A 27,693-nucleotide genomic window follows, 5' to 3' on the forward strand; every position below is an offset into this window, starting at 1 on the left:
AGCTGTAGCATAAAGCACCTCCAAACCCTCGAAGTGATCATTACACTGCTACACTAAACTAAACAGCTACACTTTCTTTCACAAACAACCGGCATTAATGCACTATATATAAATGCAATCCATTAATTTGGCTGGCCTTGCTCATTAGTCTTGAGCTTACCTTCTCCGAGTACATGGAGGGCATGCTGAGAGGGTTGATGACCACCATGTTGGGTCCAGCATAGGTATGGATGAGGTTCCCTCCATAGCGTTGCCTCAGGCAGTGCATTACACTGGATTCATTCAAATAGAGTAGTGAAGCTAGGTCTTCTGATCTGTCGTATGATGGAGGGTTGGCCTACACATAGAGAGAGCAATCATAAAATGACAGAAGAGCTGTACTCATTCATTGATTAATCACTTCCCATCCTATTTTATTACACAGTCATTTTAAAATCAAATTTACCAAATGTGATAGTTTCGTATTCTAATAAACTATTTAGTCAGTTACATCTGGTCTCAAGCACCTGCCGTAAGTTGCTCATGAAATGTCTAAACAATCAGTATGAACTGGCAGATGTTCGATTTCCTTCCTTTCTCAAAGTATACTTATAAAAATAATGCATAAATAAATAAATAACTGTCTTTTTTTCTTCAGGGCACTGATGTTTAGATCCTTGCTCTCAGAATTACGGTAATAACAAAGCTACTGTGCTCCACTGAAATTATTTGTATAGATTTTAGAAGTACTATAAGTGCTGTGAGCAAGAAAGTAACTTTAGACAGCCAGTAGTGTGCGTCTGCCAAACTTCCCAACAGTCCCATCTGACCTTACCTACACCTATTCCAGCATTCCCGTGAGCTGGTAGTATCCTCTGTGGCCGTCTGTGACAAACTGATTCTCTGCCTCTGAGTCTCTCGTACACACTGAGTGGACCTCCTTCATCATGTGCATGGGCTGCTAATGATAGCTAGCTTCAAGCTAGCTTTTTTTGCTTTATTGGACTTAAAAAAAACTTTATGCTATATAAATAATAATTTATATAACAATGTTTTACTTGGAATATGAATCGTTTATTAAATTCAGTTCAATTTCATTTATACAGCGCTAAGTCACAACAACAAACGTGCTTGAATGTCCGAATTTAATGTGTCAGCAACAAAAAAAATGTTTTAGCCATCAGTTTACCACAGGCTTACATAATTAATATGCACATTGTTGTTCTGTGATACAGTGTGATTTGATATGAAAGTTTTGTACTGTGGATCCTTCGATGCGATCATAACAATCTAATCTAATAATCTACTTTAATTTATGGGTATTATTGTTTATAATATCCCAGAAGTGAAAGTGACAAACTTAGACCTTTATATGCATTGCAGTAAATGTATATCTGAAAGTGCTATAATTAAGTTTAACTACAATTAGAGCTGGGCGATAGAACGATAACGATATGTATCGCGATATAACTTTTACTCGATAGAGAAATTAAGCTATCGCGATAGACCTCGCCGCTCTTGTCCTCTTAAAAAAAAAAAAATAAAAAAAATAAAAAAAGGTCAGCCGATCCAAATTCAGTAGCGCAGAGCTGAACCAATCACAGCCGCAGCGTCACGTCGCGTGACTTGCTATGTACAGCACAAGTGCCAAGCCGCACGTGTGTTTGTTTGGGAAGCAGCCAGCGCATAATGGAGGAAATGAGTGTGCCGACTAGAAAAATCAACCGAGCGTGACCGAAGAGAAAACCGATGATGGTTCCAATGCCGGAGAGATTGTCGAACGGAAGAGCCATAGAAATTCCGTAGTTTGAAGGTATTTCGGCTATTTCAAGTCTGACAAAAAACAGAGTAGCGTGCACTGTAAATTGTGCCGAAAGCAAGTCTGGAAATACAATAAACTGGTGCATCCGTCACACTGTGCGCCACGTTATTGTTTCGGTGAAATGAATTTCTACAATACTGTTACTGTTAATTCTACTCTCTGCAGTGTTTAAATGCTTACATATACACACAGTTACTGTCCCTCCACACATACGACTCGGTTCTGCTTCTATGCCGCAGCTTTGTTTACTTTTTCCCACCGAGGCTTCTAGACTTCTGATTGGCCAACATTTCTGCACGGTTAGGAATCTAGCGCCACCTGCTGCTTTGGCATGTTCATAGCAGCGTTTTCCTTCATTTCTGCCTTTACGTGTGAACGGGATTATTTTTTAAAACGAAAAGGGAAAATCTCCGTTTTCAAAAATACCCGTGTACGTGTGGACGTAGCCTCAGTCTCTGACTGGAAGCGCTAATTCGTCATTCGGCTTTTGTCAGACTAAAGTAACTGTTAAAACTGTTTGAAAAGCTAAGCTATACAACAAGGAGAGATTGAGAATTTCCTTTTAGTTCTCAGTTTATTTGATATTGACAAAAGTTAGTCAGTTTTGTCTGTTCTTCTGTAAAACAAACTAAGATTTATTTTTAGAATTAATATTTTGTTTCTAAGTGGAATTGACAATTTAGTCTGTTTCATTTGTTCTACTTTGAAACTTAAACGCTTTAGCGGCTGCCTTTTGTGTAGTTTGCAATATTTGCCTTTATTTATCTGAAAAAGTCTCATGTTCCTTAAGTACATCTACCCTGTTGAACTTATTATGGGAAATAAATATTTAAAAACAAGCTGCTGATTATTTCACATTTTACTTGTGAGCAACGGCACATTTAAATCTTACAAATATAGTTATTTGGCTTATATCGTGATAGATATCGTTATCGCCTGAAATGAAAAAAACATATCGTGATATGAAAAAATCTCATATCGCCCAGCTCTAACTACAATACAAATCCTGCACTGTTATCTTCTTTAGTGCCATAAGCCAAGGCAAAGTAGCCCCCTGAACTCTACTCCCACAGAGGTCAATTATCTTCCTAATAGTTTTACATCTTCACTGCGTACGATTCTTGAGATTGTAGCTCCTCTGACAAAGAAAGCCTCAAATCAGAAGTAATTGACTCCCTGGTAAAAGTCTAAAAGGAAAAGGTGTCCTACTAATTTAAAAAACATAGTTTGTTGTTCTTTTTGAAAGAAAAAAGCCCTCTATAAAGCTAGAACATCAGTCCTCTTCATACATTAAGGTTAATTATGAAGTTCCACAGAATTCTGTGCTAGGACCATTTCTCTTTACATTATACTTGCCTCCCTGGGGTAGGCATTTTTGACCAGGATGTGTCCTTCAATGCACATGAAAACAGAACAAAACATGGAGGACTGATTTCTTCCATTTGTACAATATCTCTAAAATTAGAAACAACCTGTCTCAGAGAGATACTGAAAACCTAGTTCATCGTCCTCCCCTCACCCCAACCGGTCGCAGGAGATGGTCGCCCCTCCCTGAGCCTGGTTCCACCCTATAAAAGGGAGTTTTTCCTTCCCACTGTTGCAAAAGCGCTTGATCATAGAGGCCCATCTGATTGTTGGGGTTTTCTCTGTATTATTGTAGCCTCTTTACCTTAACATATAAAGCACCTTGAGGCAAATGTTGTGATTTGGCACTATATAAATAAAGCTGGATTGAATTAAATTGAATTGAATTGAATTTAGATGAACAGGGTCGGAAGTCACCTACTCACCTTTTCAATGTCGTCTTCATCCACATCCAGTACAGTCCCGTCATGCTCCATTTTGATTCTTATCTTGCCCTCTGGCAGAGAGCCAGTTTCTGTCTTTATCACGGTGGCTGGCCAGAGATAAGACAGTAAACACTTTAGTTTTTGCCTGACTGAAGTGCTCAACTCTACTGATCTCTATAGTTTAAGTGGATAATTAAAGAGAATAACAAAAGGAAAAATGCATGACTTTGCCATCTAAAACTCTAAAGACCAGCAGTGTGGATTTTTTTATTTCCATTTTAAAGACTTTATCATCCAATAAAATTATTTTTATAGCTAATTAACACATTTAATCCCAATGAAAAACACTTCACAGCTAGGAGGTTCTAAAAATTTAATTTCAAATATGCAAATATGTGCAGTGTTAAGTGTTAAGCTGTAGAATGCATATGCTGAGCTGCTGCAAACAGATGGGGATAAGAACAACACACTTTTCTCAGTGCAAACTGAAAATCATTGCTCAGTGAAGCCAACAAAACCACATCATCACAACTACTCCACAGGCACTTTCTATGACTTCAACATAATGTTGCAAAAGCAGGCTGACAGCCCCAAAACATCTACAGCAGGGGTGTCGAACTCATTTTACATCGTGGAGCACCTACGGCCCACTTTGACCTTAACTCATCATTCTGTCAGTGTAAAGAAATTACATATTTAACAGTTTTTCTACATGATAAAGAAAAAAACTGCTGTTACAAAGAAGAAGAAAAAAATCGGTCAGCAAAACTCAGACACTGAGCCATGGCTCTGTACTACATGCACACATTTGTCCATTTCTGCCATTCAAAGACACTGTGTGTAGTTTATTTTATGTAGAATTTGAAACTGAACTGTAAATTTAGTCTTCTTCAATTTAGCAATTTTTTCAGTGTTTTTTATTCAGTGTAAAAGCCTTATTTTCATGGATTTGATACTACTAGGGAGGATATGAGGTTTAAAGCCTGGACACCGTTTGTCATGTGCAATGGAAAGATGTGATAAATTCTGCACTCAGCTTTGCAGTCTCCAGTATCATTGAAATGCAGCCAGTTGCTGCTTATTTTATGTTTTTGCTCCTTTTCTTCACTTTTTCTCTACCTGGCCTGTACCACTACACTTGCTGTCTTCAGGACGTCTTCCCCTCTTCCTTCTTTCACATAATGGTATGATCCCAGTTTGTCTTTGCATGTGATTGACTGCTTGATGTGCCAATCAAAGTAAAGTCGCGCCTCTGCCTGCATGGATTCCCAGCACAGCTGAAGATTCAGCTCCACATACCAACATGTCATTATTAACTTACACATGAAATTATCTTGTGGGCCGAATATATTTTTATTGCAGGCTAGATGTGGCCCGTGGGCCACATGTTTGACACCCCTGATCACGAGCATTCAAACCTAGGGTAAATCTCAATCACCCCAGATGTCGTGCAGTCAGAGAGTTATTTAACTCCCTCAGTGACAGCCACAAGCATGTGAGAGATGCCCCCTTTTTTTCCAGCTTCTTCTTCCACTATAGGATGCATTTAAAGGGGATTCAGGAGCTACTTAAGTAATTTAAGTACTCTTTTCACCATCCAATGACACAGTTAGGTCCATAAATATTTGGACAGAGACAACTTTTTCTAATTTTGGATAAGATTGCATAAAAATGTGAGGAACTAGAGCATTTTTAACACAATCCCTTCATTTCAGGGGCTCTAAAGTAACCGGACAAATTAAGTTAATGCAAAATAACAGATTTTTTGCAGTAAAATATTACGTACACACCTCGTGTATTTTAAACGGTAGATATATTAAAAAACACATTTAGTAGCAAGTAACTATGTAGCTTTTTATAAAAGACCAATAAAAGGCAATGGAATGGGGAAAAATGTGATGCCACCGTAAGAACATTTTTAAAAAGATAAGCCAGACTCACCCAGGGAAAAGCCATCCTTGTGGACAAGCCATACTTTATCTGATTCATACCAGGCCTGCTCTGCTGCAATCTGTTCCTCAGTCTTCACCTAAAAAGGACAAAGGTCAGAATTAGAGGACAGCAGGGGAAATTATACCTGTGGACCACTCACAGCAACATGTGTTTTTTTTTTTAAACCATTTGAATTTCCAGTGAGATATCAGGACATGCTGAAAGGATGCAATTAAAGCTTTTCAAAATAATGATCATGTGATTGACTGATCAGGCTTGTATGAAGAATGTGTGAGGACATTTGCGTTTGTCAAACGGCAGTTCAGTAGCAACCCCTGGTATCTAAAATGCCAGAGAGCAGCTTGGTTCAGCCCAATATTCATAACAACATAAAAGAACACAAACACATAAGGAACCAAGAATGAAAGTGTAAAACAAAGTAAACTGGAAACAAGCACAAAAAAAACTAGGGTGTTCCTATTGATGACTTCTTACATTTTACTACATTTTAACAGGAAACATGAATAGGGAACACTGCACTTTGCAAGCACGAGCACAATGCAGCACAACACAAGGGATGAGCTGGTGATTTTGTCACACTCAGGCATAGTGCAGTCCACACCTGGGATTGCTTAGCTGCAGCATGAGATGCTTGGAGAGCAATAAGATCCTCTTCTACTGATCCCTGGTGATTTTGCCAGCATGAGAAGGTTAAAGGTCACAGTTATACATAAGCAATATATGTTAAAACAGACAGACATATACAAACAAATACACAGATATAATGAAACATCATCTGCTCAGCTGTAGACAATGTCACTGCAACAGATGCTCTACATATCCAGAATATATGAGAAAGAGAAGTTAAGTCTACTCACTATGCATGATCATCGATTAAAAGTACTGCTTGAATGTTACATTTTGAAAGTTTCACAGGTCACTAAAACATGATGATTATATGACAGCAAAAAAGCTTCATTCATAAAGACTCTAAAGACATTGCCTTTGATAGAAAGCACTTCCATAGAAAGAGCGAAGAAAAAAGTGCTTGTGTGAATGGGTGGGAATAGGTGAATGATGAAAGTAGTGTAAAGTGCTTTGAGTGCTCAGAGCAAAAAAAAAAAAACACTATCAAGACCCGATCCATTTACCAATTTCATAATCCTACATCACCTTGTTCTCAAGTTACCACATTCACAGAAAACTTACTCTGACCTTTAGGTTGAGATCACTGAGATTCAACCTCGTCCATGATTTTGTTGATGCACCTATGGTATCAATCTGAAAATCCTAGATGAATTCCTTCTTGAGTTATTGCATTCGCAAGATGTTTAGAAAACTTGACCGATATTCAAACTCATCTGAGATTTTTAGTAGACGCACCCACGGTGTACGTCATGACAATACAATGGGAAGAAAACTGAAAATGCCAACAGTGAAGTTCAGACTTTTTATACCGATAAAGAACAAGGAAATTTGATTAGTATATGAAGGCTGAGCAATAGGTTATAGGCTACTGGCCATTTCAGCCAGCCATCAATGAGAAAGCCCTGGAGTTCTGTGCTCATGACAAATTAGTGAACACAGTTGTCAAACAATCTGTGATGAAGGCTGCAAGTGACAGCCTCCTCACTGCTTCATGTATTTAAATTAACTTTTTTATCTGCTTAAAACCAAAAAATCCCAAATAGATGATTAGAACTTATTTTCATAACAAGCTCTTTCATGATTGCAGTTACTAAAAAACACGTGCCAAGTAGGAACTCCCTGCCCAACCCCCCATGTGCCACACATACCACTCTGTGAATATGTTGACAATTCTGGAAATTATTAATTTAATAACCCAACCTAATATCCAACTATCTGCAGGTTATTATATCACTTTAGCATCCCTGTATAATGTCTTAGCTGCTCTCATCTTTAGAAAGACTTTATCCAGTTTAGCATGCCTGAATTGAAGGACTAACACTATATTGTAAGAAAAAGTCCTTGAAAGCCTGAAATACAACTCTGATTCCAAAAATGTTGGGATGCTGTACAATAGCAGAAGTACAGCAGAACACAGAAAACACATCACATGTTGAAACTGAGAAAATCTACTCTTTTAAGGAAAGAATTGAGGTCATTTTGAACTTGATGGCAATAGGTCAAAAAAAATGTAGGACAGGGTAAAGGTTACCACTGTTTACAGGCTCATTCTACAAGTGTCTGCAAACTGAGGAGACCAGTTATTGGATTTTTGTATTTAGTACCACTCACTTTTCCAGCCTATTGTTCTTCAAAATGGCCTTATTTGTTTCTTAACATGTTATAATTTGGGTTTGCCTTCTTTTTAATATAAGAGACAGAGAGGGAGGGAGGGAGGGGGGGGGGGGGGGCTCTAACAAACCAAACATATTAAGCGTATGTGGAGTTTCGTGGAGTTTAACTGTCAACAGCACCTTGAAGCAACTGTTGTTGTGATTTGGCACTACAGAAATAAAATTCAATTCAATTTAGTTTATTACAATACTTCAAATGGGGGAAATTGAGGAAATTAAAAGGATTTTGGGCCTTACATTCTCACATGTCAAATGAGTACAAATTCCAGATAGGAGCCCCAGGGAAATGCAGGTCTGTGGTGCATGGAGGGTGCCCTGAGCCTGCAGGGGTGCAGACACGAGCGCCTCAACAGAAGATGAAACACTGACTGCTGGCTCCAGCTAGCCACAGATACAACCAGCAAAAGCAGTGTGAGTAAAGCATGGAGAGAAAGACAGGGAATGAGGGGAAAAACACAGAAGACACAGTCAACATGGAAATTCAGATGAAAATATTGCAGAACATGGCTGTATCCCAATTCAGGGTCTGCAGCCTTAAAGGCCGATTACGTCACAGCGACGCGACGAAGGCTGTCCCAATTCGAGGCTGCTCGAAATGCGGCCCTCAAATGCATCCTTCATTTCCCTGAATTTTAAGGATGTGGCGGTGTGGACTTCATGGCCCAACATATCCCAGAATGCATAGCGCGGCGGTGGGTGTGGATAATTTTGCCGAAAAAAAACGACAAATGAGGGGCGCCCGAAGAGTAACTTAGTAAACTAAGTGATGAATATTATGTCACTTATTTATGTGGAAATGCTTAATAACGAAGAACATTAAAACATTACTGTTGGCCACATGTCGGCAAAGTTATGTGACATTAGTGAAGTTTGTACTAACTTGGTTTTAAAGCCTTTACTTTAAAATATACGCCGTTCAAAAGCTGAGCTTCATCTTATAGAGAATGATCAAAGCTCATGTAGAAACAAACAAACAAATGAACAAAAGATTTTCTCCTTCGTTTCTGTCAAACAAAGCTGTATGAAACGTTTCCAGCTGTTAGTATCATGGTTGCTAGGCAACCTGGGCAGCGCAACGGAGGCTAGACCGTCCCATTTCACAAGCCTCGCACTTCCGGCCTTAGCGGTACGCGGCCCTTGAGGATCGTTGAGGCTGCGTACTTTAAGGCTGCAGACCCTGAATTGGGATACAGCCCATGAAAGCAACAAGAAGTGCATGAACATTTGAGTGGCAATGGAAAAGGGAAAATGGCTTTACAATGAGTAACCATGGCATTGAAATAATTCCCCTATCTAATGAGAATGTAGTCAGTTCAAACATATCCAGTTATTGGCTAATTGTGAGAAGTTGGTTATATCACTCATGAAAGGGAATGTGCTACAAAACTAACTAGCGAGATATAATTTGAGCTTCATTCCACAGGAATGTCTTAAGCAGAACTCTCTCTGAAACCTGTCAAGTCTATAACAAAATCCATAAGTGGGTGTTTCTGTAGTGTCCACAGCTCTAGCAGCTCCAGCAAAATGACTGAATTTAAAGGTAACAGAATTTGACATTGCATCAGAAGTCAAGAAGAAATGTGGGCCCAATTCATGTTCATCAGGGCAGCCCAATTTTCAAGGTTTCCAGTAATTTTTCCAGTTCTGAAATATAATTTTAATAAAGTACAAGTTTTTATTGTCAGGGTAATGAGCAACATTAGGGAAACTGCTGCAAAAAAATTGTGAGAGTGGAATGATGATCAATGTGATACATAGTGATGTATGCTAACAGCTTTGGTGAAGTTATTATTAAATTAGAAAGGAAGGGGAACATTTATGAGATGTTAAAAAAGACTACAGCACAAGAAAAAACAGAACTAGTTAGCTAAAGCTCAGAATTTGCTGATTTTTTCCAAACCCTGCTGACAGACTTAGTTTCCATTGCTTAACTTAACCTGACCTTGTGCAACACAGATCGTTATAACTGCAAGAGTGTATTTGAAGGTTAATTAACATTTCATCAAAGATCCAGAATTCAATATGAACAGGAGAGATAAAAAAAACTTCCATGTCGTCATGGTACTGTCTCGCTGTCTTTAGGGGAATATTTTCTATTAGCTGGCACATAAGTGGAGTTTACCAAAGTGACTGAGTGGGCAGGGTGTGGAGATGCAAGACTATGTAACATTAGACCAGTTAATCACAACAACCGTTGCATCATAGTTTTTGGTGATAAATAAAAAAAACAGAATTTAACTGAATAAATTTAGCAGCTTTCAGAGAGCAACTTTTAAAAACAGCTGTTTTTAAACTAAGCTGTTTCATGACTTTAAATCAACCATTTCAGCTATTCTGAATTCCCTTTGGTGAAACAGTTTTTCTCTTTAACACCACTGACTCAATGACGCCACTGGCAAAGCAGTAAATAATCAATAATCAATGGGAGCACCACTTGAAGCATCTCTATGCTTTTTTTGGAGCCTTTTACCGGTTGCACAGCCAGGCTGAAGACATGATTGTGTCAGTTTTTACTGCCATTTCAATGAGATATCAGTGCAGAGGATCACAGGGCTTCAGATTATAAAGAAGGAGATGTTGCAACAGCTTGAGACTTTCTCAAGAAAACTGCTGTACTCCTGTGCCAGCACACTATATGTAGAGGTAACACCTGGCATTTACGAAATTATGACAGCAATAATGGGCTCTTTACTTTTTTGCTACAGGGTTAACCGTCCCTTACTTTACATGGCATGACAGTTTTCACCACCAGTTGCTTCATACCAGCACACTGTGTTATTGCCACATGCACAAATGTGAAGTGTAAAAAGAGCCACCCCTTTACATCGGTGCTTTAACTTGCCTAATCGTCAAACTGCTTTAGACCATGGGGGAAGTGAATAATGCTGGTTAGATTTTTTTGATGTGTACATGTACAAACACGGAAAATTCAAAGGCAATATTATCTGTTTATTTACAGGGACGCCAAAGATCTTCATCAGGCGTCGCTGAGCTTCCTCAGTTGGACTGACCGGTGCCTCCTACAGGTCAAAGCAGCAAAATACTGAATCTGAGCACACTGACACAGATGAAGCAAAGCCCACAATTAGACACAAACAGAAATGTCCTCAGCAGATGGATATGTATTTTAGTTATGTTTAGTCATCTTTAAAAAATAAACAAGTACATCAGATATCCTCACTGACTTCACTAATGTTTCCCACAGGAGACTCAAACACATACACTGATTTTATCAACAGCATAAGCAGTTTGGGTTACCATGGAATCCATTTCAAAAACACCATGTTTAGTAGTTCTGTAGTAGCACTAAATAGGTAGTAGTAGTAGTAGTAGTAATATATAAATAGCTTCTGCTTCAAACAGTACGTATGCTTTAACCTCCTAGGACTGAGCATCCACATATGTGGACATCACATTTTGGGTTGTCTAGACCACAATAAAACATGCTGCTCCATAAGGGCCTGCTATCTCTTATGAGGACATTATACTGCCACTGTTCTATCGAAATTTAAAACAAATGTCATATGTGGATATCCAGCCCTTGTAGAGCAAAATCAGGTAAAAAGAAAATTCTTTGTTTTTACATTCATGAGGTCCCAATCATCCCAAATAGCAAAGAGGAAATTAAAATTGCGTGCCATGAAAGAGTTCGGGTCTTAGGAGGTTAAAAAAACTGTGTAAAAACAGTGTAACAGAGTAACACAGTGTATTACTAAAATTGGCAGTACACAATCTGGAACAAACCAAACAGAATGTGTGAAAAACATTAAGAGCGCTAAAGAGAAAATAAAGAGAGAAACAGGCAGCAGACCAGTTAGTGTACTTGTCTGTGGCAGCATCGTTTTCAAATATAATGTTTTTTCTTTCAGTTGCTTTTCCACAAAGCAGCATTGCAGTAACTGGCTCTACCTGGTGATGCTAGTCATGTCAGGCTACCAAAGTTCCCTGTTTGAAAAATGTCTTTGCTGACACTCCATCTTTGCAAACAAGGCTTATTATCAAATACATTCTGCTATGTGATATGTTAAAGGTTAAAAACTGAAACTGTCCTCCTTGTTCATTGGCAGACTTAATCACAAAAATGATTCAAGAGTCATAAACCTCAAAACTAGCAAGTGTATTTAAAACCATAGGAGTTTACATAGCCGCTAAAGAACATACAATTCTGACAGCGACCCCAGCATTCTGTAGAAATGACTAAGCTGAGGACGTACACAAGTGCTTGTGGTTTAATGATTACAAGAATGAGAAATACTGGTTGGATATAATATTAATATTTCCAAATATAACACCACCTGTTGCTAAGCTGATTAGAAGCAGGGTATTCATAAAAGAGCCCTTGTTGAATGCCCAAAAACAAAAGGTACAAAGAAAATGACCAACAGTTTTTCAATATAAAATGTCAAACAACTGAACAACTGTACATTAAGTCAATTGACTAATTACTAATTAGTGACTTCATCATCTACTGGCAATTAGCTCAAGAGACTCCAAGTAAACCATTTCCTTGTGTGTTGCAATTTCTTCTGCTCATTTGTCTTCCACAGCTTTTTAAAAGTGGCTGAGTCTAGCCACTGTGAACACTAACATTACACATAAATGTGGTGCAAACACTATTAGCAAACACTACAGTGCTCTTTCACTCCAAACATGCATTTTAAATGCTATGCACCCAACATCAACAACACCATGTCCCAAAAGTCAAGACGACATGCCAAGTGTTAGACTGTACCTCTTTTTGACTAACAGTAGGTTTCTGGATAGAAACAATTCCTATAGGTGTAGAAGACAGTGGACCAACACTGGGCTGGGGAGGATTAGGGTTCACAGAAGTTGATGCAGTGAAACATGATTGGGGTTCAGGTATAAAGTCAGGAGCTGGGATGAAGCCCATAACTGGTGTGAAAGATAAAGGCCGGGAATGAGGAGATTTGGAAGAATCTGAAGCTGAGCCCACAGTTGCTTTGTTAGCAGGGTTAACAGAAACCAGAGAAGATGTTGTTTCCTTTGTAACTGGAGAAGAGCTGCTGGATTTGTGTTTAACATCCTGCAACTCTGGCTTGGCTTTAACTTCATTCTGCTCCTTTGTTGTCTCCTTCAAGTCAAGTTTTTCATCCATCTTCTCACTTATCTTGTCTAACTCCATTTTTTCTGGTCGGTTATCCTGAAATATTCTTGGAAAGCGCTCCCTTGTTCTGCCTCTGACCATAAGGCTTGTTAAGCCTCTTGAAATATCATCTTTGTCTTCTGTTTTAATGACATCATGTTTAAACGAGAATCCTGGCATCACTTGGGTTTGGGACACTGAGGTTGCTGCTGCTGCTACTTTGATTGTGTCAGTAGCAGGCTTGCCTACTTCTGTAACTTTGTCAGATTTCTTTGCTGGTACATTGATCTCATCTTCTGAGGGTAAAACCTTCCTGACAACACGACGAACAACCTTTACTACTTTCTTACGTGTGTAACCCTGGTCATCAGTGGTAGCCATTTGGTTGGTGCTGGTGCCTGGAAGGCTGATGATACCATTGGCAGTACCATTGACTGTGCTTTTTCCCACCACGCCATTTTGTTCTTGCTCACTCAAATCTGGTTCAAGCTTCCGAGGAATTTGTGGAGGTTCAGGACTTTTAAGTTGTGCCGCCGTCGTTGATGGTGGCTCAGGACTTTTGAAGTGCCCTTGGACTTTTATGGGTGTCCTGACTTTTGGTGGGGAAGGACTCCTGATCCTGGCAACTGACTCTGCAGTAGGACTTTTTGCCCTCAATAAACCCCTGCCAGGATCTAGAGCTGGTACTGACTTGGCTCGGCCGGGAATCCCATCACTGTCTGACTACTCACAGAGAAAAGAAAGCAATTACATGAATGTAGACAAGTAATGAAAATCCAAGCATTATGTCTTATTCTGTCAAAGAATAAAAATGTTGGTGTGTTACAATGAATTTTATGAAGACTAGTAACAGAGAAGAACAGATATTCCTTTAACCCTACAACGTAATGCAATATTGGAGCTTCCAATGACTTTGAATTTAGCCTAGAAATCCAATGCCTAAAAGCAGGCTACCAACCAGAATATCCCTAAGAAATCAAAGGCTTTCAGGACAGGTTCAGCAAACATCACAGCTCCATTTTGCTAGACATGGTACTAATTTTAACACTAAAAGGGTGTATAAGAACATGTAATCATCCCAAAGCAATCAGTTTGAGAGTTTCTGTTCTATATAAAATAAGTTAGCATGCTCCATCAGGTCCAAAGGTCTATCTATAATGACATATTTGCTCTCCTGGAACAAGGTGTCTAGCCGTCCACCTCAAGGTTTTGGGAAAGTGCTAGTTGCCAACTATCAGTTAAAGCATGTTAGCATGATTAATCCAGTACACTACAGGGATTTACCTACTATGGAATGAGTTAAAACCAAAACTTTGTGGCATTAAGTTCAAATATATGCTGATGCGAATGAGTATTCCAGTTATTATATATTAGGAAAGAGATAAGCCTAGATGTTTAGATAATGATAATAATTAAGAACGTTTTCAACTGCAATGTGTGTCAAGCATCATGAAAGAGAAGAGACCCTGGTGGTCTAACCCCCAGCTGTTGAAACTACCACTTGGGGCATGGAACATCACTTGTCTGTTAGGAAAGAAGCCTGAGTGGTTGGGTTTGAGAGATACTAGGTAGATATAGTCGAGTTTGTCTCAACACACAGTGTGGGCTCTTGAACCAGTCTTCTGGAGACCGGGGGTGGCTGGAAAGCACTTAGATGTAGAAAAAAAGTGTGTCTATGAAGTGCTTTGAGTGAAGTGCTTTGAGTTTTTTACTCTACTTCTACTGAAGTAGAGTAAAAAAAGCACTATATGAGAAGCCGTGGTGAGGCTGAGAGCAGGGGTCAGGATACTTGTATCTCACAATTTGGTGCATGTAAGTTAGGGTTTGTTCCTGGTCAAGACTTTCTCATCCTGGTGGATGATGGGGAAAGTGTCCTGACTATCACTGCCCTTTATGTGCCAAACAAGTTTTCAAAATACCCAGCCTTCTTGGAGTCACAGGGTGGGGTATTAGAAAGTGTAGCACGCAGGTGCATGTCTTGGACACTGGACAGACCTGGCATACCGAGTACCCATTACTGAGGCAGATGCATAGACCTGCAGCTACAAGGTGGTTGGTGCCTGTCAAAGTAGTAATCCCTGAACTACATGCTGGACACCAAGGTGGCGTCAAGCTGAAGCAGGAGTCTTGTCGAATTTGGTTTTCCTGTAGTACTCGGGAAGCAGCTGACAGGTACCAGCAGTCCATGTGGAGTGTGGCTCTTGCAGTGGCTGATATAAAATTCAGGTGTGGGAGAAGTTTCATGAGGAACAATGCATTTTGCACGGAATTCTGGGCGAGCTCTTATCCTCTTGAGGATATTCAAGACAGATGTTTTCTGGAGATGTTTATGGATAGAATTTGTAGGCATAGCCAAGTGGTGGTATGCCTCCAATTTAGTGGTCTCAGGTTCTTCCATCTTTCTGCAGATGATATGATTTTCTGTCGACTTCATCAGGGGTGGCCTGATGAAACACTTTTAAGTCTGAGACCATGGTTTTCAAAAGGGCCTCAGACAGTTGTTGACCCAAGTATAGTTGTTTAAGTCTCTTAGGGACATGTTCACAAGCGGGGGGAAGGGGAAACGGATCTGGGCCACAATCACAGTGATACAGACAATGAACTGGTCTGTACTGTTGACAGGAAACCAAAGCTGTGTGATTGACCAGTAGATCTACATGAGCTCTACATCCCTACACTCACCTATGGCCACAAGCTTTAGGTAATAACTGAAAGAATGAGAATATGTATACACTCAGAGTAGAGCCATTTTACATCAAAAGGAGCCAGCTGAAGAATTTGGGCATCTCACTAGGATGGTTCCTAGGCACCTCTTGAGTGATGTGTTCCAGACATGCCATGTCTGCCACAGTCAGTGACAGATTAAAGTCAAAGTAGTTATTTATGGAAATGTTTTATATATTTTTTATTAACAATCTGTAGCATTTCTGTGTTTTACACTGTTTTGAACATTCTATACTTTTGAAAAGAACCTTTGCATATTGTTATTACAACTAACTAATGCAACAACAAACTTAGAATTTTTTAATTTTAATTTTAAATTTTTTAAATGTGTTTATTTCTTTTCTCACTTTTTTATTCACTAATTACATTTTTTACTATCTTTAATTGTAGTTTAAATAATTCAGAAAGCTTTACATTTGCTTTAAAATATATTGCCACAAATATTTCAGGAATAGTGCTATAAACAAAACATTTTGTTTTTAAATATATTCACAGATTTAACCTAAAAAACAACAAAGAAATAGATGATGGCAATATATACAGGGTATTTGCCATAAAATGTGTCATCCTAACACTTCAAACTGAAATATAAATACAAAGACCATGCTAAAACACTGGATTTTAAATGTCAAGAACCAAGACGATTCTAAAATGAGACCCAGAAACTCTAATTAATGCCATTGTTTACTTACACTTTTGTTTGCTGGCTTGTTCTCTTCTTTAATCTAAATGTGTTGAACAGGAAACCAAATCAAAATCTTATAGCTTAGATCCATTGCACACCATGCTAATTACAAAACATGCACATATTCTGAGAGCCATCTTTTGCATGAAAATATTTTTATTTCAGTGCAATAAAATGTGCAATAATGTGCTGTAAAAATTGTCTTACTATTTCAAGAGCTGAAACCAATGCACTTACTGCATTTAAATTGCGTTAGTTAAGTATAACATAAAATAAGTGAAAGCCATTAAAATCTGAAGTGGGGTGCCACACCAAATGCCACACAAATCCAAACATAGAGATGTTAGTACACCATAGTAGTCCCATCACACTAATGTGCTCTACTAAACATCTAAACAAGACTTCCCTTTTGTTCCCAGAACGAAAAACGAGATGAAAATGCCATGTTGGCTGATCTGCTGTCATGGGCTGTGATGGGTGAGATGAAAGCAGGTGAAGGAGGTGGAGGAAAGCTAGGAAAGGAAGATTACACACAGTTAAGAGAAACTTCTTCACACACCAGGACGCACTGAATTTTCAGCGCAAGTAACGTTTTGTTTTTAATGACAAAGCACTGAGAAAAACAAAGAATGAGCACAAAATTAGAGCTTATTCTAAGAAATGTAAACATTTTTTGTAAAAACAACTATACAAAATCAAAAGTAACTCATCCTACACAAGTGGGCTAATCTTGATAAAGTTTCCATAAGCATTGCCAAGGACATTGTGAGTGCCAACATCTATGTGGTGTATACAAATGTTTTATGTAAATCTCACAATCATATACATTTGACAGTTAAATTGAGCACTGTGTCATAATATAAAATATCAAATTAGAATGGTGTATCACAATGTCACGTATCATAGTACTATACTACTATAATGATTGTAACATACACAGCAGGTAAAAATAAGTACTGACTATGTCACTAATCAAGGTGCTATTGATATGAAATTATCACCAGATGTTGGTAACGGCCCATCCAATCTATTATTACATAGTACTGAACACATCAAGAAAGAGAGGTGCAAAAAGGCATTAAAATTCATCGGTAATTAGAAAGCAATCCTGCCATTTTGTGCAAATTAATATCAGCTGGTTCAGTCTCAACTGATGGCCTATGAAAACCAAGGTGCCGCACAAGAAACTTTTCATGATTGTAAAACCAATGAGCTCTCGCAAGACCTTCACAACCTTATTGTTTCCAAGCATACTATTGGCACTGGACGATTCCAGTGAGCACTGTTGGGGCTAAGATTGGGCAATATGTAAATATTTTCCAACGGACAATCGTCAGTCCAATAACTAACGATAGGCAATATATTCACGCATGCGCAGACTTTTTGATGGGCAGAGCAATGTAATCATCCACGGACTGATTTCCGCGTTTAGAACACAGAAGAAGTCCAAACATGGGCGAACTAATTGTTAAATTGCACACTGGAGGAGAAGGTGCAGATAGAAATGGACTGTTATCTCAGCAAGGGGGTCATAGACGGAGAAGATGATCCGCTAGCTTGATGGAAAATGCATAAAAAAACGTTTCCATAAACCATAAACCACCATAAACTGGCCATGGCCAGGTGCTCCCCACAAGATTTCAGACAGAGGAGTGAAAGGAATTATTAGAAGGGTTGTCAAAGGGCCAAAAATCACTTGTGGTCAGATTCCATTGCTCAAGAAAAAGCATGTTGAAACACGTTTAAAATCTGCTAAACAACATTTCATCAAGCCTGTGAAATACTGGGAGAATATGGTTTGGTCAGATGAGACCAAAACTGAATATTTGGATGCCATAATGCAACCATGATTGGAGGTCAAAAAAAATTGCAGATGACACCAAAAACACTATACCAACAGTGAAGTTTGGAGGTGAGAACATCACAGCTTCATTCATCCTGTATAATTTATAGACAATGTGAATCAATGTGAATGTAAAAATCTATCATAGCATTATTTTCATAATGTATACACCATATCTGCCACAAGCTGATAAGTTTCCATTCTTTCCAAGAAAACATAAATGTAAAGTAAGTTAACTGGAACCACTTACTGACCAACATCTGAGCAGAAAAATGTGGACTACAACAAGAACCAAGGAAGTTGTATTGTGTAATGCTACTTTCAGTTGGCAAAGCCCCCCCTTGTCCATCTCTAGCCATAAATAGTGGCAATGGCTGTAGAGCCTCAAGGCCCCATTCTTGTCATATATATTCAGCAGGAGAAACCACTTGTTGTAAAAAAAAAAAAAAAAAGTTAGTATAAATAATTCTACCTGTAAATGAAGCAGTCCCACAACTTCTGTATTATAGTAGTCCTCAAACAACAGACCAAATCAGTAACTGGGTAAAGAGGAATAGATCTGAAAGACCAGCCAGAGACATACAAAGTAGAGAGTGAAACGGCAGGGCTGACAAGAGAGGGAGCACTATGATAGGCTGGCTATTCCTGTTGGTGTACAGACAAGAGTTGACGGGGACAGCTGTTGTGATAGGAGGCTGCTAAAAGGTAAAAATAGGAGCCCCGGCCTTCCAGTCTTCTAGACAGCTCTGCCATTCACTCCCCCAACCATTGCCACAGTTCAATCACTTGCCCCACTGCTCAACCACACATGCTGCTCTAGTTGGTGTCATCTCAGCTGCCTGCCTGCCTGCCTGCCTGCGTGCGTGCCTAACTGCGTGTCTAACTGCCTATTATGAAGGTCATCCCAGGCACATAGCCGAGATTTGATTTGTTGCTTATTGTGGCTTTATATATGAGGCTGATGCTGCAGGTGTTACATTCACTTCAGCACATGGAGTAATTACAACAATAAAGACTAATTATTTTTCATCAATGCTGCCACATGCAACTTCTCTCGTCTCTCCCAGCCGGCCCCAGGACAGAGACTGCACCCCGAAACCATACACCTTCATTGGTACCAGATAAAGAACCTTCTTAACTGAGAAGCCCAGAGAAGAGGGAAACTAATCAGTTTGGTCAGTTTTCAGGATAAAAACTTAGCCTGCATAAAAGTGAGTTATTTCCTGTGGATGGAGGAGCACCAGTGTATGACTATTCTACTCTCCCCTTTAAAATAGCACAAAATCAATTTACATATCTAGGTATAAAAGTTACAAGGAAGCATAACTGTCTCTTCAAAGTGAACTTCCTTTATTTATTAAATAATACAGAACAGCACCTGGCACAATGGTCCCCTCTCTCTACTTCTCTGGTGGGAAGAATTAACTCAATCAAAATGTACTCCCTTAATTTTTCTCTTTCTTCCAATAAATACCGATTTTTATCCCCAAATCTTTCTTTGATTCTTTAGATTCAACTATATCATTTTATATATGGAGAGCCAAATGCCCCTGATTGACTAAAGCCCATCTTCAAAAGCCCAGGAGTAATGGAGGCCTGGCAATAGGGATGGGTATCGAAAACCGGTTCTTGTTGAGAACCGGTTCCCACTGTTTCAATTCCTTGGAATTGTTTGACATTTTTGCAAACGATTCCCTTATCGATTCCAGTCGCCCCGAATGACGTCACCACGTTGCGGAGCGTCATTTACCTGGCAGGAAACACGGCGCGTAAGCGGCTCAAAAGTTTACGAGAACGGATGACAACAGGGCAACTTGCAATACTTGCAAAGTAGATACTTAATTTAAGGGAGGAAACACTACGAATATGCAAAAGCATTTTCTCACAAAACACGTGATAACCTTAAATGAATGTCATGTTTTTAATTCCGCTCTGGACTCGTGAATCTCAACCCAGCAGCAGCGGTAACGTTTGCACATCCTCTCCCGTTAATGCGGCAGGTAAATAATCAACTAACAGTGCATATTATGTTAGCGCGATCTGCGTTATTACAAAACCTGCCATTACTGTGCATTTAGGTGACCATGATGAGAGAGACAGACAGAGTCTGGCTCAGATGCTGGCAGTTCTCGCTGCAGTCTACCGGTAGCGTCTCCTTTCAGGCCAGGATAGACGAATGTCACCGAGCAGTGACTAAGTTTGTGGTAAAAGGCTTGAACCAGTGTTGCCAACTCCTCAGTAAGGAAAATCGCTATTGGTTGTCCTAAAAGTCGCTAGAAGTCGCTAAATGACGTCATCGCCTAATTTGCATAATTGGTCATGCTAATCTAATTGTAACCTATGTTGTTGGAGAGAGAAATAACATCGTGGAAGAGACATAAAGTGAGTAAAAAAACGTCCTAAATGCATTTAGAGTTTATTTAGAACTACAAATTAAATTTATTTTAGCAATTATTGTTTTTTTTTATGTCACAATTCCAACCCTGCTCCTTTACCCGGGCTTGGACCGGCAAAAGTGACCTGAAATAGGCACTCTGGTGGAGTTACTTTGTGTGTGTTTATAAGTAGTTTTAAACCTTGTCATCCACAAAACAGCATAAGAGTAAAAGAGTAAAAGAAGAACTGACTGCGTTACAGCACCCACTGCTTGTTGAGAGTAAAAGCGATACGCGCTTTCACGTCTTTTTTTAGCGACTTTTTTTCTAAAAAAAGTCGCTAAGGGGTCTGAAAACTCGCTAAATATAGCGACAAAGTTGCTAAGTTGGCAACACTGGCTTGAACCCATTTGCCACAGCAGATGCCCCCAATTTTAGGTAAGTGAATGTGTTTAATTGTAGGCAGGGACATTACTGGATATTCTTGTGTAATTGCTACTGAATAATTTATGTTATGCTTTGTTATTGCTACAGAAGAATATTTATTTTATTATTTTACATTTACAATTTTTCTTCCTGGGCACCCTGTGACACCCCATTGAAGAGCCGTAGGCTGGATCTCTTAAGATCTCACTGTTGGGTTTGTAAGACCATGTTACTCCTAAATTTCTATCTTGTTCAAAGAGAAGATATAAAACGAAGTTCTAAGCTAATCGAACTTAGTGTTCTCCTTTTTTAAAAAGAATCGATAAGAGAATCGATAAAGAATCGAATCGTTAAACAGAATCGAAAATGGAATCGGAATCGTGAAAATCTTATCAATACCCATCCCTACCTGGCAATGCCTAATTTCCAGTATTACTATTGGGCAGCAAATACACGCTGCATTATATCTTGGGTCTATTTCCAAAGCAAAGATAACTGCCCGTTAGACTCAACCGTTCTGGTAAAAAGTCAAATTAGCTTGTATTTTTCTGAATGTGGACCCCTCTTGTGATAAATGTGAGAGTGAGGATGCTTCTCTTATCCATATGTTCTAGGCATGTCCTAAACTCAAAACATTCTGGATGGACATATTTCAACCTTTGTCTCTAATTCTTGAATATCATATGGATCCTAATCCATTAGTTTCTATTTTTGGCACTAATGGGGAGGCTGATGCACGGCTGACCTTGTCAGTGTCTTTTGCTTCCCTTGTAGCGAAATGTGCAGTCCTACTAAGATGGACGGGGCTGAGGCGCCTTATGTGTTATTTAAGCCTTGAAAAGATCTGTTATTCGATTAGTAACACCACCGGAAAGTTTTACAAGGTGTGGAGGCAATTCCTGAAATATTTTTCCAGCCTTCGGCTGCTCAGCAAATCCTCTGTTTTTCCTTGGTTTTTTTGTTGTTGTTGGGGGTTTTTTGGGGTTTTTTTTAACCTGGATCGAGGGACAGAGTTATTGTGTGGGATGGGTAGGGGGTAAACAACAATTAAAAGATATGTGATTTAGAGCAGGGCGATATGACCAAAAATATTTATCACGATATACATTTGAAAATTTGCAATAACGATATAACTGACGATATAATTGACACTAGACAAAATACTTTACAACTCCACAACTGTATTAGTGCAAAAACCCCATCAATGTATTTACACTTAAACAAGCAGCTGTTTTTTCGCCTTGTAATCGGAAGGTTGCCGGTTCGAGCCCCGGCTCGGACAGTCTCGGTCGTTGTGTCCTTGGGCAAGACACTTCACCCGTTGCCTACTGGTGGTGGTCAGAGGGCCCGGTGGCGCCAGTGTCCGGCAGCCTCGCCTCTGTCAGTGCGCCCCAGGGTGGCTGTGGCTACAATGTAGCTGCCATCACCAGTGTGTGAATGTGTGCGTGAATGGGTGGATGACTGGATATGTAAAGCACTTTGGGGTCCTTAGGGACTAGTAAAGCGCTATATAAATACAGGCCATTTACCATTTTTTATGTGCATTAAAGTTATATAAAAAGTTTACAGTGCAAATGCAAATCCTTGCTGACAGTTTAACCAAAAGACATTTCCAGTGGAAATTGGCCGACATATCCTCAGCATAACAATGTATAATATCCACAAAACTTAAAAAGAGGTTATACACACACAGTACTGTAATATTATGTTGAAGCACAGTACGTATCACTCCGCGAGGCTCCTGCCTACGATAGCCGTAATGCTCCAACAATCCATCAAGCGGTGCGGCTTCGTAGCTTAGCAAAGTCGTACTGAAACATTTGACAGATTTTCGAGCGCCGTGTATGACATAAAATCGTTTCGAGGTCAGTAAACACAACCAGAATTCATACATAAGGCACACGGGATTATAAGGGGCACTGTCGATTTTCTGAAAAATTAAAGGATTGATTTTAAGTGTGCTGTATTTTCCAAAAAACACGGTAATAACGACGGCCCGCTAGCATGCTCTACCAAAAATAGTGCTTTGTTGTATATCTGACAGACGAAAGCTAAACCAGTTCCACACCACTGAAGTTGCAGCATTTTTACAAACCAGTTCTGGTTCATCCGTTTCATTCAACGATCCGCTTTCGCTCTTCTCATTCTGCGTCGCCGCCATGTGCGTATGTAAACAAAGGCACTGCGCATGCGCGTTTTACCCATATTCTATCGCGATATGTCATTTTCCTATCGTTGCCCAACATTACACCGGTATTACCGTGAACGGTATGATATAGCCCAGCCCTAATGTGATTGTGTTATTAAGCTGTATTTTACTATGTCAGCTTAAGCAATCATCGTGAAGCCTACCTACTCACATATTGTATAAGAATTTTTTGTGTATCTCTTTTTGTTTGTCGTTTTAATCTGATAAAAATATCTTTGAGAACAAAAAAGATGTAATGGTATGGTCCTGATCAGACAAGTGATTCTGTCTTGGGGGGGATTGGGAAACACAGCAAACCTTCTGGCCACAGCACATATTGATGAGCCATTCTTATGCTACCACTAGTGACACTGACCTTAACCAAATGCAAAACCAGTAAAAAAGAGGTCAGAAAAGATGAGTAGGGGGAAATTGTCAGTGGCTTCTACCTGTAAAACCATTCCTGTTTGGGGGTCGGCTCACTGTTGCCTCTCTAGTGCACCTGTTTCGACACCAAAGCAGCTGGAACTGATTAATAACTCCCTCTGCAACCTAACTGACTTGATGGTATACTCTGATTAAAAACTGTTGCAAGTTTTTGAGAAATGTATTTAAGTCTGTATGTATACTTTTGAGCCTGTTCAGATTACAGAAAATCCTAAATAATATCAACTTGTGCACCCAGTTTTTGTTTTTTCAAGTAATTCAATTTTTAAACATAACTGTATATGTACACACAGAGACACAGAATTTGCACAGCACTACAGTACGAGCTTGCTATAATGACAAAAGATACATCGATCTCGTAGAGCAATATTCAGGAGAGATCTTAGCCATTATTTCTTAGAACTTCCGAGTTGAGTTACAATGCCATGTCCCATATAATGGTAACATACCTTCATATTTAGTCGAGTCATCTTGTTCCAATTCAATTCCTCATTTAGCACTACAGCTTTCTAATCCTACAAAACCTTCTATTTTATCAACTCTCTCTGCTTTTGAATTTTGTACAAGACATGTTACATGTGCTGTGTAGAGTGCTGGGGTTCCTAGTTGCACTGTCTTCCTTTGTGAAACCAGTGTATACAGCAAAGAGGAAGACGTGTAAAGCAGCTAAAGGAAGGCATCACAATGAAAGCAGAAGCAGAGTGGAACATGTTACAGGAAATGAATGCTTCTCTCATGCTGCTAGCAAAGGAAAGAAAGAAAACCCAGGTCTTATCTCTGTTCTGTCTAAACTGTGGTACTTTTTCAGTTGAATGAGTCCCAGTTAAGTAAAGTCTGTTTTCTTATGAGTAATGTTATTTACCGTTGTTGTTAACAGGAGTTTTTTATACTAATCTGTGGCTTTTCCTAAAAAGGACCCACGTTTTATATATGTATATATATATTTTTAAGTGATTGTTTTAGTAAGTAAACCCTGTCTGAGGCATGTTTTAATTACCACAGTCATATGTTTTAGAGATGCGCTGATTGGCTAGCCAGGGACCAGAAAGTCCCCATTGCCAATGTCCTCAGCCCTTATTGGTGGCCAACTGGTCAGGCTCAGGTTGGTCTGTTTAATGTGCAACACACGATGCAGGCAAAAAGTAATGCACACACTCACAGCCACACAAAAATATTGCATTGAAGCTCCTCACTCTGAGTGAAGATGCAAAGTTCACCAGGGGTTCAGGGGTCAGCCATGAAAACATTGGTAACAACAAACCTAATCAAACAGTTTAATCCCCTTCACCCAGCTGACATGGACATTATAAAGATTAAAGAAAGGCAAATTGTCCAAAGCTAAAGCTATCCAAAGCTTAGAACCAGCCACAAGACAGCAGCCCCTCGATGTGCAAAAGATCAAATCAGGAGAATTATGGAAACAACTCAAAAATGAAAACGCAGAAGGCATCAACAGGTACTTAAATTTTGCTTTCCTACTCATTGAGCAATCACAGTACTTTTTACTGCAGCTGTCAGGTTTATGAGCCTGTGAAGGTTCCCCGTCATCCAGATCATGTTAATCTAAGGAGCTTGGAAAGAAAAGCGACTGGACTTCTTTAAGTTTCTTGAATATGTTACACCTCTCATCCAAGACACTTCTTCAGTTCTAAGCGCAACTGGCGGAGAGTCCAAGATATTTAAGCCCTATTGGGAGCAGCCAGTAGGCAGCAGATATTGACCCCTTAGTGCTCTGCATTTCCCCACACTTCTGATCTTTCTCCACAAGATGGAGCCATGGAACCAAAAAAAAACCACACACACACACACACACACACACACACACACACACACACACACACACACACACACACAAACACACACACACACACACACACACACACACACACACACTTCAGCAATCCCAAAACTACAGAATATATTTTTCTGCAGTGGCTTCCACATTAATCTGGGAAGGGAATGGGAGATTGATGTAGATAAGGTACAAATATTTTATGATAGCTTTAGTCAAGATGAAAGAGAATGAGGGTTGTGGGAATGTCAAGCTAAAGTGCCTTTGGAAAGAATGCAGCCTAAAGAAGAGGGTGGTGAAAGAAGGGAGAAATGCGCTGACGTAACATCTCTACGGTGACTCTGTGTATCATGAGTAGCAAAGTCCTGTATGCAAAGGCTTGTGTGAAATCAAATCAGATGAGATGAAATCAACAGTCTGAAATTTGACCCAACTCTGTTGTTTTTTTCTAAAAATATTTAACTGTCATTTTATTTATATAATATTTAGAATATTACATACTTAATTTACTAACATATGGAAAGACAAAAATAAGGTGAAAGCAAAGCGTGAGAGCATAGCCCAGGCTTTTACCATGTAAAAGTTCACTAAACAACCCACTGCTTATGATCAAGAGAACTAAGGACTCGATTGTTGAATTAGGCGAAATACTTTACATCACTGAAGCTGTGGTTATCACTCATCTCAACCCTAATGAAGAAAGCTCAAAAACAACTCAACTTCAAGTACTTGTTGACTTCTAAAGAAGAGCAACAGAAATCTTCTTAACTGGAAACATCACAATGGGATGATCAAGGCCTAAGCCCAGAAAGCTCTGCAGAAGATGATTAAAACTGCCCAGAATATCATTGGCACCCATCAGTAGAAGCAGCTGGGTGTTTCCCATCCAAGAAACAGCACCCCAGCTACAAACTCTTGATTTTCTTTCCTCATATGGTAAAATTAAGAAGCTAATCCTCGACCCTTGATCCTGAGAAAGAATCTAATGACAAAGTATCTAATAATCTTGACAATAAAAACATAGCAATTTTTTACTGATCACCAGCAGCCTACTCTATTTGAAGATAACTTAAGGAAAACACAGCATACTGGTGTAAATCACAAATTACAGTGAAACTGACAGCTTTATAATTAAATTACATGAAGATATAAATTTATCCTATTATTGGATATACGGTAATATAAAAAGCTATAGGTGATTCAAGTCAGTGTTATTTATATAGTCCCGGATCACAACAACAGTTGACTCAAGGTGCCTAATGATTATATTATTCGATCTCATGACTGTCTCATACCACGTGTGCTGATAGCAATATCTTTAACCTAACCTAAACCAGAATCTAAACTGAACAAGTCAAAGGTCCCCATATTTCCTTGTTTTCAAAATATTACACTTTGTGCTCACAAAGGCAGACATACAAATGCACAAGAGAGGCGGAGAGAATTCAGGCAAGATGGAGTGGGTGGAGACAGGTGTCAGGTGATTTGTCACAGGATAGCAACATGAATGAAAGATAAGGTGTACAGATGGTAGTGAGACCTGCTATGTATAATTTAGAGACAATAGCACTAACAAAAAGAGCAGAGGCAGGGCTGCAGGTGGCAAAGTTGAGTATTTGTTGGTAGTGACAAAATTAAAAACGCAAAGATGATAATAATGCATACACAAACAGACATACACAGTTCTACATTTCAAAAGAAACAAAAAATACCCCATCTCAAATGAACATATTTCTTCACTCCTAAGCATGCGAATTCTGTTTGGCTACTGTAATTTCTGAGGCATGCATAGGCATAACAAAACAGCAGATGATGCCCTTTACACACTAAGAATCAGCTCCTGTAATTCATATCTGATCAAAGTGCAAGAGATATTGGGGCAGCAAAGCACAGGCCAGTGACTGCTGCCAAAACCAAACAAACAGCCTCATTGACTAAAACCCTCAGCATCATGAAAGCTAAAAGCATGTGTGGTTCAATGGAATGTATTGATGACATGTCAATGATGTCAGAAGAAATCAGGTTGCAGCTTCTGAACACATCACAATCCATAAAGGATTTAGGTTGTTGAAAGTTAACTTGGAAATGTGTTCAAAGAGCGAAAGGGTTCTTTGTTTATGTCAACTTCAGGCCTTCATGATAATTTTTTCCCTCTTTGGTGGGTGTATTTGGTGACATCTATGTACCAAGCCTCGTGCTGACACTTCACAAAGATCCGTGGGAGCACAATTCAATTTAGTACCAGCAAAAAGATGATCCTGA

General features: G+C 39.3%; 1 protein-coding gene across 6 annotated transcripts in view; it reads right to left on the reverse strand.

Moving 5' to 3' along the window:
- The window catches only part of myo18ab (myosin XVIIIA b), a 127,845-nt gene that overhangs the window by 81,556 nt on the left and 18,596 nt on the right, over positions 1 to 27,693 (reverse strand). For 2 of the 6 annotated variants that reach the window (XM_085479063.1, XM_085479061.1), the window contains exons 3-5: positions 5,533 to 5,620; positions 3,592 to 3,698; positions 161 to 337 (exon numbers count right to left, since the gene is read on the reverse strand). In XM_085479063.1, the coding sequence (XP_085335189.1) occupies positions 161 to 337; positions 3,592 to 3,698; positions 5,533 to 5,620 (372 nt within the window). Of the gene's footprint in view, positions 1 to 160; positions 338 to 3,591; positions 3,699 to 5,532; positions 5,621 to 6,145; positions 6,209 to 12,576; positions 13,675 to 16,367; positions 16,401 to 16,766; positions 16,873 to 18,675; positions 21,134 to 27,693 lie in introns of those variants that run through there. The other 4 variants (XM_085479062.1, XM_085479057.1, XM_085479058.1 and 1 more) reach the window with 4 other exon arrangements.

This window comes from Copadichromis virginalis, linkage group LG14, assembly GCF_057382275.1.
Source record: "Copadichromis virginalis isolate Kocher_CV1m ecotype Utaka linkage group LG14, C_Virginalis_male_GT1.1, whole genome shotgun sequence".
Taxonomy (NCBI): domain Eukaryota; kingdom Metazoa; phylum Chordata; class Actinopteri; order Cichliformes; family Cichlidae; genus Copadichromis; species Copadichromis virginalis.